Here is a 17,560-nt window from a genome sequence, read left to right as displayed (position 1 = left end):
GTCGGTAGTTGTCACAAACCAATGGGTCCAGGGTGGGCTTTTTCAGGAGTGGTCGGATCCCCAATACTTTCAAGGCGGCTGGAACCACTCCCTCCCGCAATGATGCGTTGACCACACTCTGGATCTACTCGGTCAACCCCCCTTGGCAAGCTTGAATAAGCCAAGAACAGCAGTATTAAGATGGCGGCGCAGGAGGATGCTGTGATCAGAGCTATGATGAGAGCTCTGCCGCATATCTTATTTTAACACCTTTCAACACCTCTCCACCTTTGTTTGGACCCAATTTGGACCTAGTTGGTTGCTCACCCTCCTCTACATCTTTGCAAGCCACCGAGGTACCGGCAATAAGAACGCTGTGGAGACTTCAGCCAGGAAGTGAGTGTGGCCTACTTACCTTTCTGCCGCGGTGGTGGCGCTGCTGGGGTCGGCATTGGTGTGGAGGGCGTGCGGGTGAGTGTTCGCGTCCGCGGTGTTGGCGGCGGGACGCTTCTTTTTTTCTTTGGCCCGTGGCATCGGCCTTGCCCCTGGGCGTCTTCCTTCTGGTCCGTGGCGGCGGTGTGGTGCAGCGCACCCTTTTCGATCTGCGGGGTGCGCCCTTTCAGCCTGTGCCGTGGGTGTTGGGCTGCGGCACGCCCCCGGCCTGCGACGGCGATGCAACGCTGCTGGCTGTGGCATCGGCGATGTGGCGAGACGACGGGACGAGACGTGCCTGTTTCGGCTGTGGCGCAGGTGGTGCCGGCGGAGCCTCCTTCTTTTGGCGGTGTGCTGGCGGTGTGACGTGGCGCTCTCTCTGGCTCGCTGTGCCAGCAGCTCAGTGGGGCACCCCTCTTTCGACTCGAGGTGGCGGCGGCGTGGGACGGCGCGGTGGGCCTGACATGGCACGTCTCTCTGTGACTTGTGACATCGGTTGCGTGGCACGACGTGCCCTTTTTGGTCAGTGATATCGGCTACACGACACGATGCGTTTTCTCTGGCCAGCGATATTAAGCGTGGGACTGTGTTGGTGGGTTCTGAATGAAGGTTGGAGTGTATATGTGACTGTGCTTGGTGTGAGTGCGCATGTGTGTTGTATATAGTTTTTATTATGTGCCTGGGAAAGAGGTTTTTCCATCCATCGGGGGGACTTGAAGGGGCCCCAATTAGTGTAGTGACGGGCAGAGGGAGGTATGGCGTTGGGCGAAGGACGTTCCAGGTAAGGGGAACGCGGACCAGACATGTTGTGGCTGTTCCTCGTTCTGGTTCTTCGCACACCCGCAGGGTTGTTGATTGTCCTGTCAGCCCACTCTCGGATCTCCAGCTGCTGCTGTTAAATGCCAGATCGGTACACAATAAAACCTCCCTCGTCCATGATATGATTGTGGATGAGACGGCCGATCTGGCATGTATAACCAAGACCTGGGTGGGTGAACAGGGAGGAGTCAAGTCTCTCCCAGCTCTGCCCACCGGGGTACTTGGTTCAGCATCATGGTAGATCTGAGGGTCGGGGAGGTGGGGTCGCTGTGGTCTATAAGAGTTCCATCTCAATCATCAAGCACCATGTCCATGTAGCTACTGGCTTGGAGTGTTTGCACCTCGTGTTGGGTCAGAGGGACAGATTGGGAATCCTGTTGGTGTACCGCCCACCTTGCTGCCCAACGGCTTCCCTAACTGAGCTGACAGAAGTGGTCTCTGAGGTATTGCTGAGATCCCCCAGACTACTGGTACTAGAAGATGTCAACATCCATGCTGAGGCCACTTTGTCCGGGGCGGCTGAGGACTTCATGGCATCCATGACAACCATGGGGCTGTCCCAATATGTTACTGGCCCAACACATGTGTCGGGGCACACTCTAGACCTTGTTTTTGCCACTGGACATGGGGATGGTGATCTGGATGTGGGAAGTTTTACATCTCTCCCGTTGTCATGGACAGATCACCACTTGCTGAAGTTTAGACTCACAGCGGCTTTTCCCCTCTGCAAGGGTGGGGGACCCATTAAAGTGGTCCGCCCCCGGAGACTAATGAATCCTGAAGGCTTTCAGAGGGCTCTGGGGGATTTTCCGGCTGATAAGACTGGCGCTCCCGTCGAAGTCCTGGTTGAACTGTGGAATGCGGAGATGACCTGGGCTGTTGACACGATCGCTCCTGTGCGCCCTCTCCTGTGTAGAGCTCATACAGCTCCATGGTACACCCCAGAGCTGAGAGCGATGAAACAAGATAGGAGGCGGCTAGAGCGGAGGTGGAGACGAACTCCCGACGGATGCAATTATGCGCTGGTAAGTGCTTCTACCAAGCTGTACTTAGGAGCGGTGAGGGTGGCGAAGAAACAACATTTTGCTGCCACCATTAAGTCATCTCTCTGCCGCCCAACGGAGTTTTAGAACTGTCCGAAGGTTGCTCCATTCTGGCCCTCAGGACATGGTAGGGTCATCGGTGGCCCGTTGTAATGAGTTTGCTGGACACTTCCAGAATAAGATCTTATGCATCCGCCGGGACCTAGACTCTCAGTTTATAGCAGTTGCTCCTAATGAGGTGTCTAGAGCTCAGTCTTGTCATGTTTTATTGGATGAGTTTCAGTCGGTTCAGGTCAAGGACGTGGACAAGGTGCTGGGACAGGTGCGTGCTACCACTTCAGTACTAGATCCTTGCCCCTCTTGGCTAATAAAAACTAGCAGGGATGGAACAGCTGACTGGGCCAGGGAAGTGATAAATGCCTCTTTACGAGAGGGAGTGGTTCCTGGCCGCCTGAAAGAGGCGGCAGTGAGACCGCTTCTGAAAAAACCTTCCTTGGACCCAGAAAATTTTAACAGCTATAGACCAGTGGCAAATGTTCCATTCCTGGGCAAGATCTTGGAACGAGTGGTTGCTGGCCAGCTCCAGGCGCTATTGGATGAAACCGATTATCTAGATCTATTTCAATCGGGTTTTAGGCCCGGTTTTGGCACTAAGACAGCCTTGGTCGCCCTGTATGATGACCTATGTCGGGAGAGGGATGGAGGGAGTGTAACTCTGTTGATTCTCCTTGATCTCTCAGCTGCTTTTGATACCATCGACCATGGTATCCTTCTGGAGAGGCTCGTTGGAGTTGGAGGTACTGCTTGGCAGTGGTTCCGCTCCTACTTGGCGGGTCGTCTTCAGAAGGTAGTGCTTGGGGAACACTGCTCGACACCGTGGGCTCTCCAATGTGGAGTCCTGCAGGGGTCAGTTCTGTCCCCCATGCTTTTCAACATCTATATGAAGCCGTTGGGTGCGGTCATCAGGAGATTTGGAGTGCGTTGCCACCAGTACGCTGATGACACGCAGCTCTACTTCTCCTTTTCATCTTCTTCAGGTGAGGCTGTCGATGTGCTGAACCGTTGCCTGGCTGCGATAGTGGACTGGATGGGAGCTAACAAACTGAGGCTCAATCCAGACAAGACTGAGATGCTGCTTGTGGGTGGTTTCTCTGACCAGACAGTGGATGTACATCCTGTCCTGGATGGGGTTACACACCCCCTAAAGGAACAGGTTCATAGTTTGGGAGTTGTTTTAGATCCTTCCTTGTCACTCGAGGCTCAAGTAGCCTCGGTAGCACGGAATGCATTCTACCAACTTCGTTTGGTAGCCCAGCTATGTCCCTATCTGACCAGGGAAGACCTAACATCAGTGGTACATGCTCTGGTAACCTCACGATTGGATTACTGCAATGCGCTCTACGTAGGGCTACCTTTGAAGACAGTTCGGAAGCTGCAGCTCGTGCAAAATGCAGCGGCAAGACTGATAACGAAGACCAAGCGGTCACACCTGTTCTGGCTCGCTTGCACTGGCTGCCAATTTGCTTCCGGGCTAGATTCAAAGTGTTGGTTTTGACTTATAAAGCCTTACACGGTGCAGGACCACAATATCTGCTGGAACACCTCTCCCGATATGAACCCGCTCGTACACTACGCTCCACATCGAAGGCCCTCCTCCAAGTTCCGACTCAGAGAGAGGCTCGGAGGGTGGTAACAAGAACTAGGGTCTTCTCGGTGGTGGCCCCTGAACTGTGGAATAGTCTCCCCGATGAGGTGCGCTTGGCGCCGACTTTGCTATCTTTTCGGCGCCAAGTTAAAACCTTCCTCTTTTCCAGGGCATTTTAATCTAATTTTAATCTTATTTAGTTTTAAACTTGTTATAATTGATTTTAGATTTTTATTTTTATATGTGTTCTTGTTTTATTATGATGGGTTATTGTATGTATTTGTATTTTTGCTGTACACCGCCCAGAAAGCTATGCTAGTCGGGCGGTATAAATATCTAACAAATAAAAAAAAAGAAAAAAAGAAGGGCAATGGCCGAGAGGACACGTTGCTGGCTGCATCAGTGCAAGCATCTTGTCTACGTCTTCAGGCCGCATCAACTGAAACCATTCCCAAGAAGTTGCAGCAGATATTGCACCAGACACCTCATTGGGGACTACAGTTGATGTGGAGGGGGCATCAAGACTGCTACAGAGGCGAGCAACTTTACCCTCAAAATGCCTTGCAAACAATTCACAGTAGGCCTCTGAAGGGTCTAAAACTCCATTTCCTGGAGTTGATGTCAACAGACCCCTGACAATATGGAAAAGCTCCACTGGATGGCTACTTGAGGATGCAATGGTGGCAGAGAAGTGGGCCTTCTTCACCCTCACCGCCACACAGTAGGCACAGTTATGATGTTTTACTAGTGTCCGATCAGCCTCACAGCACATCTTTCGCCACTTGAGCTCTAGCCATCGTCCAGCCTGTTTCATTGCCCTTAGTTCTTTGGTGTACCAGGGTGCCAACCAGGCTCCACAATGCCAGAGAGGGCGCTCAGGGGGCAACTGTGTCAACAGCCCGACGCGCCTTGCTGTTCCACAGCATGACAAGGGCTTCAATAGGGTCATCTCCTCTATCTACTGGGAACTCCCCCACGGCATTCAGGCATCCAGTGGATTCCATTAGTCTCTGGGGGCGGACCATCTTAATCTGTCCACAGCCCTGCAGGGAAGGATCAGAGCCATAAGTCAAAACTTCACCTGGAAGTGGTCTGACCATGACAATGGAGTGATCTCCACCACCACCCATCTCCAGACCACCCCTTCCTCCATCTGGAGCAAAAACCAAGTCGAGGGTGTGCCCTGCCCTATGTGTCGGGCCAGTGACAACTTGAGAAAGCCCCATGGTCATCATCGAGGCCATGAAGTCCCGAGCCAGAACACTAGAGACAGCCTCAGCATGGACACTGAAATCACCCAGCAATATCATTCTAGGCTCCTCCAACACCACAGCCAAGACAGCCTCCACCAGCTTGGTCAGAGAAGCTGCTGGGCAGCAGGGTGGATGGTACACCAGCAGCATCCCTAGTTTACTGTCTCCTCGGCCCGACACCAGGTGCAGGCCCTCACAGCCAGCTCCAAGACAGAGTTGTTGCCTGGTGACAGAGATGGAAGTTCTGTAGACCACAGCAACTCCTCACCCCCGTCCCTGCAGCCTATGCTGGTGTTGCACCGAGTATCCAGATGGGCAAAGACGGGTCAGACCAACTCCTCCCAGCTCACCCACCCAGGTCTCGGTAATGCACACCAAACTGACACCTTCATCCACAATCAAATAATGGATGAGAGTGGTTTTATTTTGTACCGATCTGGCATTAAACAACAACACACACAGGCCAGTGTGCCATTTTTTTATAATGGAAGTCCAGAACAATTAGGGAGGTGGAATAAGTTAACCCTAAGCCTAAGCCTCTGGTTTCTGATGGCTTAACAGAGATAGAACCTCTCTCGCCCTTGGTCCAAAAACCAATCCAATCTCTTAGGATATTGGACAAAGCTACTTTCTGAGTCCTCTGGGCTTTGGGGAAAGGGAAAACAAAGCTCCTCACCGTTTAATGTTTCAGAAAGTGGCCTTAAGGGGAACGGTCCTTGTCAGTTGTGCTTCAAAATCCCCCAGTCCTTCAACACAGACAGCACAGAAGTTTTGTTGGGATGGGGATTCTTTCCAGAGGTGAACCCTTGCATGAAGGCAGTTTGCAATAGGCAAATCCAACCCCCATCCATCTCAGTTATTTATTAAAACATAATAATTTTATTTATTTAGAATGATTTATATAGACTACTTACTTAAGCCATGTGGAAGATAATAAAAGTATCAATAAAACACAGATAAAATCCACAAAAACACAAGTATACTTGTGGCCTGAAGGCATATAAGGCCAGCTCCCTGCTGAACAGGGTCAGGTCTGGTCAGTGCCTGGATGGGAGACTGCCTGGGAACCATATGTAAGTCACCTTGGGTCTCATGAAAAGAAAGGCAGGGTATAAATGTAATAAATAACAATAAGTATACATAAAATAGTTGTCACTAAAACGGGAAAGTCAGTAACCCCTTTTAAAACAATATATAAATAACTTAAAATTATTTTTCTGAGAGTATGTCAATGGGAGGGAGCTCCGGAGCAGAGGAGCTGCCTATCAAATTTGTAACCCTCTTGGAGGAAAAAACTGGTCACTGAGCATCTGCTGATACTTGCTTCTCCTCGTTATCCTCGTTTCCTGTTCTGCACCCCACACACCTGTTGCCCCACAGTAACTCACCTTTCCAAATTAGTGGATCTCTAATAGGAACCCTGATGGACAGCAAATGTAGGCAAACGTGTCTGAACAAATTATTCTCTGTGTATAAGTTTGGGGATGTATGCAAATAAGGGTGGCTTCAGGATGCCTAACATCACATTGCATAACTATTTATTGTCAGGGGAAAGGGTAGAATTTTAAGCACCACTGAGCCACTGTGGACCAGCAAAGCCAGAGGGCTGAGTCTAGTTTTGAGGCCAGGCACCTTGGACCTCCATGCCCACCAGAACCCACCACACTTGGGAGATGCTATGATGCCCTTGGCCTAAAGTAGAGCAGTGCCCCACAGGATGCCTTCAGACCACTCAGGCCAGGCTTGACTTACCGCCACCAGGTTGATGAGCGAGACAGCATTGAAGGAGATGCCCCACAGCGTCATGGCACCCACAGTGTCCACCACAATCATGATGATGGTGAGCAGGTTAATGAAGCCTGAACGCAGATCCAGGCCCAGCAGGAGACAACATACTGCAAAGGTAGGCACCAAGCAGAGGGCCAAGTTGACGATGCCTGCTATGGTGATGTTCAAGTACTGCTCATAAAACACGTAGGTGATCCTGCAGAAAATGATGGGATTCAGTCATGGGAATGCCAGAGAGGCACTTGGTCTCGTCACTGTCTCTGAGGATTCCCAGGGAACTGGGTGCCCTAGACTTGCCTAACCACTCTCCACCGCTGCAGTAAGTGGCAGCACTTGTGGAACTAGGAACGCTCTCTGGAAAGGGCTTCCCTTTGCCCTCCTTCCAGCGTGCTGCCTCATCAGTTTGTGGCCATTATCGTTTCACCGTCTTGGACGGGGTGATTGTAATGGCATCAATCTCTGTGCTCCATCCAAAGCCATTCTCCTGTCCATCGTCATCACAAACCTAGATGTGGGCCACTTATTAAGAGTCATTCTGAGAGTCTCCTCAGAATTCTCACTGTTCCTGTTGAATCGTCAATGGACTTTGGCTTTTCTTCCTGGAACAAACTGTGATGATCTCCAGCATTGCCTGGTACACCACAGGTTAGCAATGAATACTAGTTATTCCACACACACACTTTTTGACATAAAAATGCAATCAGGTGCCTAAATCTGCCCTCTGATTAGATACCTTACCCTACAAACATCAGATGAGCCCTGCAGCAGCCTGAAAGCAGATCACAAATGTAAAAGCCAACGATATTTAGAGGCCAGCCCCTCCGATCCTGGAGGTCGTATGCAACCATTGCAACATGTAGTCATTGATAGCTTTATCTTCCATAATTTGACTAACCCCCTTTTAAAGTCACCCAGTCACTCATATATTTGACACATAATGGCTAAACTTAGAATAGTATTGTGGAGTGTTGAAAGGCTGGAAGCTCAGAGCCAAAAATCCCGCTATTCTTTTTTTTGCAAGAGACTCACAAAAAATCAGCAAAAGTAAACATTATCAAAATGTCACTGGATCAGTGAACAATCGAACTCATTCAGCTCCTCTAAGGCCAGTGATGTTTCTTTCCTAGTAGCAAAGACCTGTCCTGCAAAGATCTTGGAGGTTAAAATGGAGCCATGAAGATTCTGGCTAACATGATTCTGGCTAATGAGTCTATTAGGGGGGTCAAATTGGGTGATGAAGCTCATACCAGCAACATTCTGTTATTTATAAGCAACCCCTGGCAGGCAATCCCTGAGCTAAAGGCAGTTTTGACAAGTGTTTGGGGCAGTTTCAGGGCTCACAGTAAATTATCAAAAACTGGCAATGCTTTGTCTTGCGACACCCTCTTGAATCGCACACCCAGCTAGCACAAGATTTCAGTGTAGCACTACATTCCAACAGCATTAAATACCTGGGAATTGTGCTTTCTAAAGATCTGAAGCAATTAAAAAGGCAAAATTTTGATCCTCTGTTGAACAACTTGGAAAGATCTGTGTGAGCACAGAAAGATACATTTGACCTGGTTGGGTTGTAGAGCAGCAATCAAAATGGCAGCATAACCCGCTTCTTATTCTAGACACTGCCAATTCGGGTTGACTCCAGGGAATGGTATAAATGGCAGAAAACGCTAAACATATTAACAAGGGGGAGAGAGGTCTCGAACTGATAAATGGACCTAATAAGGTTTGCATTGATAAATGGTGGTCTTGGGGTTCCACACGTGCACCTGTATTACGATGCCTGCAATATGAAACAATCCAAGTTGTTCAGAACACAGGGAAATAGGTTGGCTATGAAAAAAACCAACAAACTTTTCCAAGTGGTTTGCTTTCGTTTCTTACGTTATTACAAAAAACTTTACAGAGGGTTAACCCTTTCTGTAAGCCACTTTCCTAGAGCATCCTCATTTGGGGACACCTTTAAGTACAACCAGTTCCAGCTATGGTCAATAAAGGATCTGTACAGAGTACTTGACCTCTTTGCTGAAGATCAACAGTTAACTAGAGAGCAAATAAAAACTAGACTTGGGTGCATCGGTTTCATATTATTCAAGTACCGGCCCTTAGTCAATACATATTTTGGAAGTCTGGTCCCCCTAGCTATCTGAGCAACAAACAATTATTCAATAAACAGTATTCTAAAAAAAAAAGAATGCAAAAAGAATTGGTGGATGTTGCAAGTGGAGCAAGAAATGCCTGATTTGACTATGGTGATGCATGCCTTAATTACATCCCGTTTAGACTACTGTAACGTGCTCTACGTGGGGCTGCCTTTGAAGACTGTTCAGAAACTTAAACTGGTACAAAGAGCTGCAGCCAGAGTATTAACAGGGGCTGTTTACAGGGACCATACAACTCCCTTGTTACAACAGCTCCACTGGCTGCCAGTTTGTTTCCGGTCACAATTCAAAGTGCTGGTTTTGACCTTTAAAGCCCTATACGGCCCAGGTCCAGGCTATTTGTCAGACCGTATCTCCCTATACGAGCCTGCCCAGGCCCTGAGATCTTCAGGAGAGGCCCTTCTCTCAGTCCCAACACCCTCACAAGTGCGATTGGTGGGGATGCGAGATAGGGCCTTTTCGGTGGCTGCTGCTAGGTTCTGGAACTCCCTTCCTAGGGAGGCACGAATGGCCCCCTCCTTGCCATCCTTCCGTTGGCAAGTAAAGACTTTTTTATTCCGACAGGCCTTTGGGATAGAAGGTGTTTAGAATTGGGTTTTACAAGGCTTGTTTTATTGTTTTACATTATTATCTGTATTATTTTAAATTGTTTTTAGATTTTTAAGTGCCTTTTATGGTTTTAAGGTTATGCATAGTTTAATTGTATTTTAATTGTATGTTTTTCTATGTTTTTAACTACATGTACTTTTATTTGTAAGCCGCCCTGAGTTCCAGTTTGGAAAAAGGGCGGGGTAAAAATAAAGTTTCATTCATTCATTCATTCATTCAAGAGCAACTCCTGTTTGGGTTCTTTGGTTGTATTCCAGAAGGAAGACAGAGTTGGGGTCCTCCAGCTGGCTTGCCTACCTTCACCTGTGCTGTTCTCTACCTAACTTTCTTCTGTTGTAAACTGATATTCTGCTCAGGGAAGCTGACCTGCCCCTCTTTCCTTTGTCTTCTTCTTCAACCGTCAGAGGAGAGAGGAGACACCTTTGTCTCTGCTCTCTCTCCTGAGCCATGAGAGCAATACCCACATCTGGGCATTGTGCCTCCAACTTAGTTAGAACTAGGTATCCCTTTCCTATCTACTATGCATTTCCATAAATAAAGTAGCTTTTCTTATTTTACTAAGTCTTAAGTCTCAGTGATCTCAATGCAGGGTAAAAGCTAAATACACACACTGGCACACACGCAGCGCAGACCACTGAGAATCTCCACATATAAATATTTCCATAACAGTGGAACCTTGGAGGACTAGAAAATTTGCTGTTGGGGAGCAGACCAGACACCCGAACTTTGGTCCTGAGATAGGCTATGTGGGTTTTTTGCCCTTTTTGGGAGGGGATTTCCCAAGATAGACAAAAGCAGACAGGAGAGGGGAGGGGTGCAGAACAGTCTTAAACCAAACACCTGAGAACACTCTCTTGCACTGAGGTGGCTGAAAGGGGCAGCTCAGCAGATGGCTGTTTGGGAGCACTGAGGAATTCAATGAACAAGATACTGGGGTACAAAAGAACAGCTGGTCTACCAATCCACCCCCACCCCCACCATGGAAGCATATGGCTGGCCTACTTTTTGTAGCTCTTTCTTGAGTAGTGTCAGGGCACCTTGTGTGTTTTTGCACACTAGCTCTGGTGGTTTTGAGGTTAATGGCTTAGGTGGATGTCCAGGGCACTGGAGGACCTTGCCTGCCTTAGGGGAGGAGGCTGGACTACATGACCTTTCCAGACCCTCCCCTGCCAACACCCAGCAGTCCCTCCCCAAGCCTGCCTTACGTGTATGGGAAGACCTGGAAGCTGGGGTCCGTGCCAGGCACTTGCCGCATGCTGGCTGTGATGTTGGCTGCCAGCTCTCGCACCGCCTGCAGGGCTGCTGTGTACTCCTGTGAGTTTCGGAGAGGCTTGTGGAAGGCCATGAACCGGGAAGCTGTGGGGGGCAGGAGACAGGCACGGCAGTGGCCTTACTGCCCAATGGGACTGCACCCCCTACGGGCCACTGCCCCTTGCTCTAGGCCCTCCCACAGCCCTGCTCCACAACCACCCTCCTCCCTTGGATGACCCCGGCACAGACACATATCCCATCGCATTCTCCTGCCCTCCCCGGCTGAGAGGGTCGGCGCCCTTCTAGTGGGGGAGAGCAACTCCCCCGTGTGCTCCTTGCTCCCGGAGGGAGGGGGCCACTCACCTAAGATTTGCCCATCTGGCCCCAACCGCACAGACGTGTCATAGGCACCAAGACCCCTGCAGAGAGAGAGAGAGAGAGAGAAGGATATGCTGACAGCCTGGAAAGCCAGGCTCTCAGACGAACACAGGCCACAGCACCCACTGGACGCGCAAACTGGAAATGGCTCAAAGGGCATCTCCAAAAGGCCACCCAAAGCAAGCCTGGTTGCCCCAGCCCACAACAGGAATGGCTGGAGGCACCCAGGACTGGCTAGCACAGAGCCAAGCCAAGGAGCCCAAAGCGCAGGGGTGTTGCATCCCACTGTGAACTACCTGCACATTAAGACCTACCTCAGAGCCCCTCCACATCTTCCATCTTTGGAACACTCCCACAGAGAAGTTCAGCCACCACTGGGTGAAACCCTCTTTACTTTCTCAAGCCTTTACAATCTGTGCATTTTAAAAACTGGTTTTGTCTGGATAGGTCTCTGCTGCTGATTTGTTAGTAGGGTATTAACTGACTAGACAGATTGTTAGCTGAAGATCTGCCAGGTGACGATCACTGCAGTGCTCAGCAGGAGAATCTCCACACACAATCCTTGCCTCTGAAATAGGCAATGACAAGAGGTGCTTTGTGCAAGGTAGGGCATGAACAGCCCCCAGTTTAAAAGGAGCGACCTTGAAGCAGAGTTTGGCAGGTTCATTTGCTATTGTAAGGTGTGCTGGCTGTTTTGCGATCTGTGGGATGGGATCCAAAAACGGAATAACCCGCAGCGGACGCTTTTTGGCCTTGCATTCTTGGCAGACCTCACCAGGTGGCTGCCAGAGCTCCAGATACAATTACAAGGTCCTAACCAGCCATTTACTTCATCGTCTGCAAGCGTAACAGCATTTGAATCAATGAATCAAAGCCACTGTTCATTGCCTAACATCCGGTACATTTTTGCATGTTCTTATTTTGGGAGGGAGTAGCTGTGTCCAGATTTCTAACATCTAAATATGAAGATATGCCCTGTGGACTACAGGACAGGAACAATTTCATATTTCAGAATTCTCTTGGCAGGACATGCCACTCAATCTGACGGAAGTGGCTCAACACCCGGCAAGGATGCTCCTTTCTCCTTGGAGCCGCTCCAGTGGCTCAGAGCAGGGGATCATTCACTACTGTGGGAACAGCAGCCGGGACCCTGCCAATACGACCTGCGCTCGCAGTACTCACCCCTTGGGACACTTGAGGTTGGGTGTGTCATTGAGAAACCAGGGCAGGAATCGGTTGAACTCCTCTGTGTCAGGTCGGAGGGTCCCATTCGGCTGGGGCATGCATTTGCTAAGCAAGCAGGTAAAGGAGGCTGACCATGGGAGAAGGGAGAGGCATTAAGAGGCAGAGCAAGACCAAAGCACCAGGCAGGGACCCCTGGGCCACCTCCCACCACCCCCTTTCTGTTTGCCATCTGGCTCTGTTCATGTTGAACACTTTCTCTGTTCTGCTTGCCAGACACCTACAGAGAATCACTTACTGTCCGTGGACGGGCAGAATTCGCCCTTCTTGGGGCCAGACTGGTGAATGCGGCAGCATCTGGAGAAGGGATTCAGCCAGTCAATGAAGTCATCCACCCAGGAAGAGGCAGGGATGGCCAGGAAGGACCTGGAAGTAGAGGCACAGGTAGTCTCACTGGGCCCAAGGGCCACCATCTCTTAGGAGAGAGCAAGTCTTGAGCCAGAGGTGGCTTTTGGCACTCGCCATCGGTACACAGGGTGCCTCCTCCACCATCATAATCCGGATCTGGGTTGGGGCTGCCACTGAGAGCTGGTGCAAAATGAACATGCCCGCCACTATCACGCCCAACCTGAGGTGCTGGCATGGTCCTTTGGCAATGGAGCATCTGGGGCCCATCCCCTCTTGGGGAGGCTTCCCAGCTCAGAAGCTGCCCTGGCCTTTTGGGATGAAGCAGACAGGCTCCACTCAACCCTTCAGCCTCACGGCACCAAAATGACGACATGCCCTTCCCAAAGAGAGCTGCCGCGCTCCATCCCCTCATGCCCTCAGGAGGACAATCAAGAGACCTCTGAGGGCCCATAAGGCTGCTATTAATTGAAGATCTGCTGGGGATCACCTTGGGGAAGAAGAGATTTTGCTGCAACTCTCCCTTTAAGGTGGCCCCAAGCCTCCTCTCCAGAACCCAGAAGAAGGTGCAGCTGCTCCCACCAGGGCCTAATGAAGGCCTCTTGGGAGCTGAAATAGCCCAGCAGAAACAATCTAAGGGAGAATGGAGGCGGCTCCACTACACTGCTCTTCGCCCTCTGCAGGGAGAAGGCCACCCGTGTCCCCAGGCCTCCTGGATGAGGGTTTGGGCCTGGGCACTGGTGGGGGTCTAGGGCATCCGAATTAGGGGGCAGCAGCAGCAGCAGAGCCTGCCAACTGGGAAAGCACCAGCCTGGAGTGGCCAAGCTTATCAGACCTGGGCTGAACCCCTTGGCTCTCGCTCTGCTGCTGACCCCGGGAAGGATCTTGGCGCAACGAAGGGTGATGGAGAACGAGCCGAGGTGGAGCTGCTGCACCTCCCACAGAACCCGGGAGCCGTGACTGTGATTGCCTGAAAGGGCAGGAAGGCTTGGGGGCCTGATCCTGTGAATGCCCCGGTGGCTGCCCTTGGCGTGGCTGCTTCTCAGTAACCTGGGCTTGCTGTTGAGCTTATTCCGCCACGGAGCTCATGGGCCACAAAGCCCTTGAAGTGCCTGTGATGTTCCTATATTAATGTATACATGGTAAGTGTTGGTTGTTTAGAAGATACATGGTAAGTGGAGTGAAAGAGGAGGGGGAGTGAATGGGCAGTAAAATGGGAGATGATTGGCTGAGTGTTTAAAATGGCTGAACGTATAAAAGGAAGAGAGACAGTGGAATCTGGGAGGTGGTGGTGGTGGATGAGGTGAACTGAGTGGGTTGCTTGGTGGGGTTTAGAGAGTTGTTTGCCAGGAGAGAGTGGAGAAGGAGGAAGGTGGAGTTCGGATTAGTATTGAGTAAAACCATATGCTTATGTGCCTTAAGAAGAAATCTTGTTAATCTTGTTAGCTTTGTTATCTGTAATAAATACTTAATTTGGTTTACCAAAGGCCTGATCCTTGGCTGGGGTTTCACAGACCAGAAGGGAGGGTAAGGTAATGACCAAGGCTGAAGGGGAACTGTAACAAATGGTGGCAGCGGTGAAGAGAATAACAATACCAGTATTCAGAGTCTCTGGGAATACTAGTATTGGGACGTTACTGGTGGTTGCCTAGCAGGGGGATCTGTTGAGATCTGTGCTAGAGCGGGGAGAGAAATCATAAGAGAGAACGGTCCGGACTGGTGGAGTCCCTGGTGGTGCCTAGAGACAGGCAGTAGCCACGCGCAGGTAGGAACCTGACAGGGAAAGCCAGGGAAGGGCGTCACAGTGCCCCTTCCACAGGACAGTCCCACAATGACACGTGCCCAAGGTTGGGTGTCAGATCTGCCTCATGTGGTTGGGAACATCCACGGGACAGAGGGCTCACAAGTGTCACCCGGCCCCCAAGGCAGGCTCCGGCCAGCTGTGCATCTCGAGTTCCTGCCCAGTGCTCCCTTCTGAGGGGTGCGCGTGTGTGTGTGTGTGTGAGACGGTGGCTGCAGCGGCTTCCTGCTCGAGGGCTCCGCTGCTGCTCTTCTCCAGCAGCCCCTCTCCCTAGCTGAAGCTTCTCTCTCTCACGCAGACAGGGCTCCTCTCTCTGAAAAGGGCCAGAAGTGTTTCTTTCCACCTCCCGCTGCTCAAAGGGACTTACTCATCCGGGAACTGCGTGGCATACTGGATCTTCTGCATCATTGAGTTGTCATCACAGCCTGAGCTGGAACAGACCCCGTTCATTCCTGGCACTGTGGAGAAGTTGTAGCCCCCGGTGGTGACGAAGTAGGTTGGGGCACCCACCATGAAGTACTGGTTCAGGTACTGGAAGTACTGCCGCATGTAGGAATCCTGGGGGTGTCGGGACAGAGAACAGGGTGGCTCTCCTTCTCTCTGCTGCTGTCACCTTGCAAAGGCAGCCATGGCCTCCTGACGGCTCCAGAGAAAAGCCCACCCCCCGGCTCTGCCCTAATTGTGCCCACAAGGGGGGTCTTAGCATTTCCCTCACTGCCGCTCTGCCAGCCCTGCTGCTTCCGTCCCCAGAGGAGTCCCTCCTGCCCACTTCTGGCCATTATCTGCTTGAAATGAGAAGGACACTTGAGGACTGGAGGTGGGCCTTTGAAAAGATGGACACCTGGACTTGGACCCTCGATAGGCAAATCTGGGGAAGATCTCTTTTCTCAAACAGAAGTAGCCAAGAAAGAGGCATTTGTGTGCAACGCTGTCTCCTCAGTGCTGAGGAAAGCAGCAAGGAGGTGTCTCAAACAGGTGAAGAGGTCAGCAAAGGCACGTGAAAGGCACAAAAATGAGGCCAGAAGGGAAAGCTGGATGGTGCAGTGGGGATCTCTTCACGGTGGTTGTGAGGGATCCCCAGAGCCTTTTGGGAAGACCCACACTTGGCCGCCTCCTCGACTTCTCTGAAGCAGGCCGTGGAGGAGCCCCTTTGTGCCCCCATCCCTCTGCCTGTGGGGCAGCAGACGGGCACCCCCCCTCTCACCTGGGGCACTGACAGCTCCTGTTCCAGCCCCACTTGGACGTTGCACGTCAGGAAGATCCCAGCGCAGAACATGAGGGTGAAGAGCAGCATCTGAATGGATGGACACGAGAGGAGGCCTCTTGTAGCAGCAGGGGGAGGAGGGGGTCTACGCCAGCGTCTGTTTCCCATCATGGCCAAGCAGATGCTTCCAGAAAGCAGCACGTGAGGGAAATGGCTTCATGCCCTTGGCTCCTCTTCCATCACAGGACTCCAGGCTGCCGGCCTCCCGTCCGGGCACCACCAGACCTGTGCCTCCCCCACTATGGATCCCCAGGGACTGGTACTAGAGGCATGCTGCCTCCAGCCCGGGTGGCCGTTTGTGTCTCTGTCATGATAACGAGCAGCCACGGAGGACCCACCTCCCTAAGAGGCCACACTCACCACCACTATCCGGACGATGCTGTTGAGCAGGACAGGGGCATAGAATCGCTGCACGAAGGTGCAAAGGAGCCCCTCATGCCTCTTCACTGGGGTCCTTTTCTCCAGGCGGAGGCAGCAGCACAGGTCAAAGCGGGAGGCCTGGGGACACAGGCACAACATTAGCTGGCACCCCAAATGGAGGACCATTACAGAGAGGGGTGGGAGAGGGACGGTTGCGGCCTGTCCACTGTGGGCAATTCAGGACCGACCTGGGTGTGAGCCGTCAGCCCAGACACAGCCTCCAGGTCCAGCCCTTACAAAAACCCACTCCCCCTCTCAGAAATATCCTTGGAAAGACCCCCTACCTTCTGCCTGCGGGCATCCAGAGACACCAAGGCCACAAACACGGACATCTGAAGCAAAAAGTCAAAAAGCACAGCCACAGCAGCATTGAGGGCAAAAGTCTGGACAGCCGGCATCGGGGTCAAGGCACCTGGGGGGGGAGGGAGGCAAAAAGCAGAGAAATGGGAGACACGTGAGGGTCCCCCGGTCTCCTTGCACACGTTGCTTTGTTTTGCAGTTTTTCTCTCCCGGGGGGCAGCCTATATTGGGACTCTCCAGTGCCTTGGCTGCTCCCACTCTCTCTCTCTCTTACACACACACAGACCCTGCCATAGCCTTGACTGGGAGGGCCATCCTGTCTCTGGCCCCTGTTGCCATCACGGCCTGACAAAGCCATGATCTTCAGCCCTTACTGGCCGCCAAAGGGCCCCAAAGCAAGTCACAGACTCTGCATGCATTGTTTCCCAAGTGTGAAGCTTTGCAAATGGCAGACGCCAGGGGGTTCCAGAGCCAGCCCTTCACCAGCCTCCGCCCAAACCTGACCAAATCCACCTGACCATAGACATTCGGTGTTGCCTCCCACCTTGACACCAGACGAGGACCCCTACTCACCCAGGAAGAAGCAGACCGCTTCAGAGAGGCTGCAGAGGAGCATGCTGGGACCAACATCCCCCAAGACCCGCCCAATGTGCTGCTCCGTCGTTTCTCCAGCCTGTGGCTCAGATCGCTGCAATGGGTGGCAGAGAAAGGTCTGAGAAAGGGGGATTTCACCCCCACACTCCCACAGAGAAGCAGCAAGGCTGCGAGGCAAAGGTCCTCCGGTACAGCCCAAGAGGCCTCCTTGTGAGGCCAGGGCTGGTGGACTCAACGC

General features: G+C 51.6%; 1 protein-coding gene across 1 annotated transcript in view; it reads right to left on the bottom strand.

Moving 5' to 3' along the window:
• NPC1L1 (NPC1 like intracellular cholesterol transporter 1) overlaps positions 1 to 17,560 on the bottom strand; it is a 41,266-nt gene that overhangs the window by 9,613 nt on the left and 14,093 nt on the right. Inside the window, exons 6-15 of the mRNA XM_061593351.1 lie at positions 17,302 to 17,416; positions 16,713 to 16,840; positions 16,369 to 16,506; positions 15,949 to 16,038; positions 15,112 to 15,302; positions 12,837 to 12,964; positions 12,539 to 12,668; positions 11,342 to 11,397; positions 10,933 to 11,083; positions 6,924 to 7,155 (exon numbers count right to left, since the gene is read on the bottom strand). Coding sequence (XP_061449335.1) covers positions 6,924 to 7,155; positions 10,933 to 11,083; positions 11,342 to 11,397; positions 12,539 to 12,668; positions 12,837 to 12,964; positions 15,112 to 15,302; positions 15,949 to 16,038; positions 16,369 to 16,506; positions 16,713 to 16,840; positions 17,302 to 17,416 — 1,359 coding nt within the window. The remainder of the gene's footprint in view (positions 1 to 6,923; positions 7,156 to 10,932; positions 11,084 to 11,341; positions 11,398 to 12,538; positions 12,669 to 12,836; positions 12,965 to 15,111; positions 15,303 to 15,948; positions 16,039 to 16,368; positions 16,507 to 16,712; positions 16,841 to 17,301; positions 17,417 to 17,560) is intronic.

The sequence above is a fragment of the Rhineura floridana genome, chromosome 12, assembly GCF_030035675.1.
Source record: "Rhineura floridana isolate rRhiFlo1 chromosome 12, rRhiFlo1.hap2, whole genome shotgun sequence".
Lineage (NCBI taxonomy): Eukaryota > Metazoa > Chordata > Lepidosauria > Squamata > Rhineuridae > Rhineura > Rhineura floridana.
Note: the sequence above shows the minus strand (reverse complement) of the source record. Positions and strands in the feature narration are given on the sequence as shown.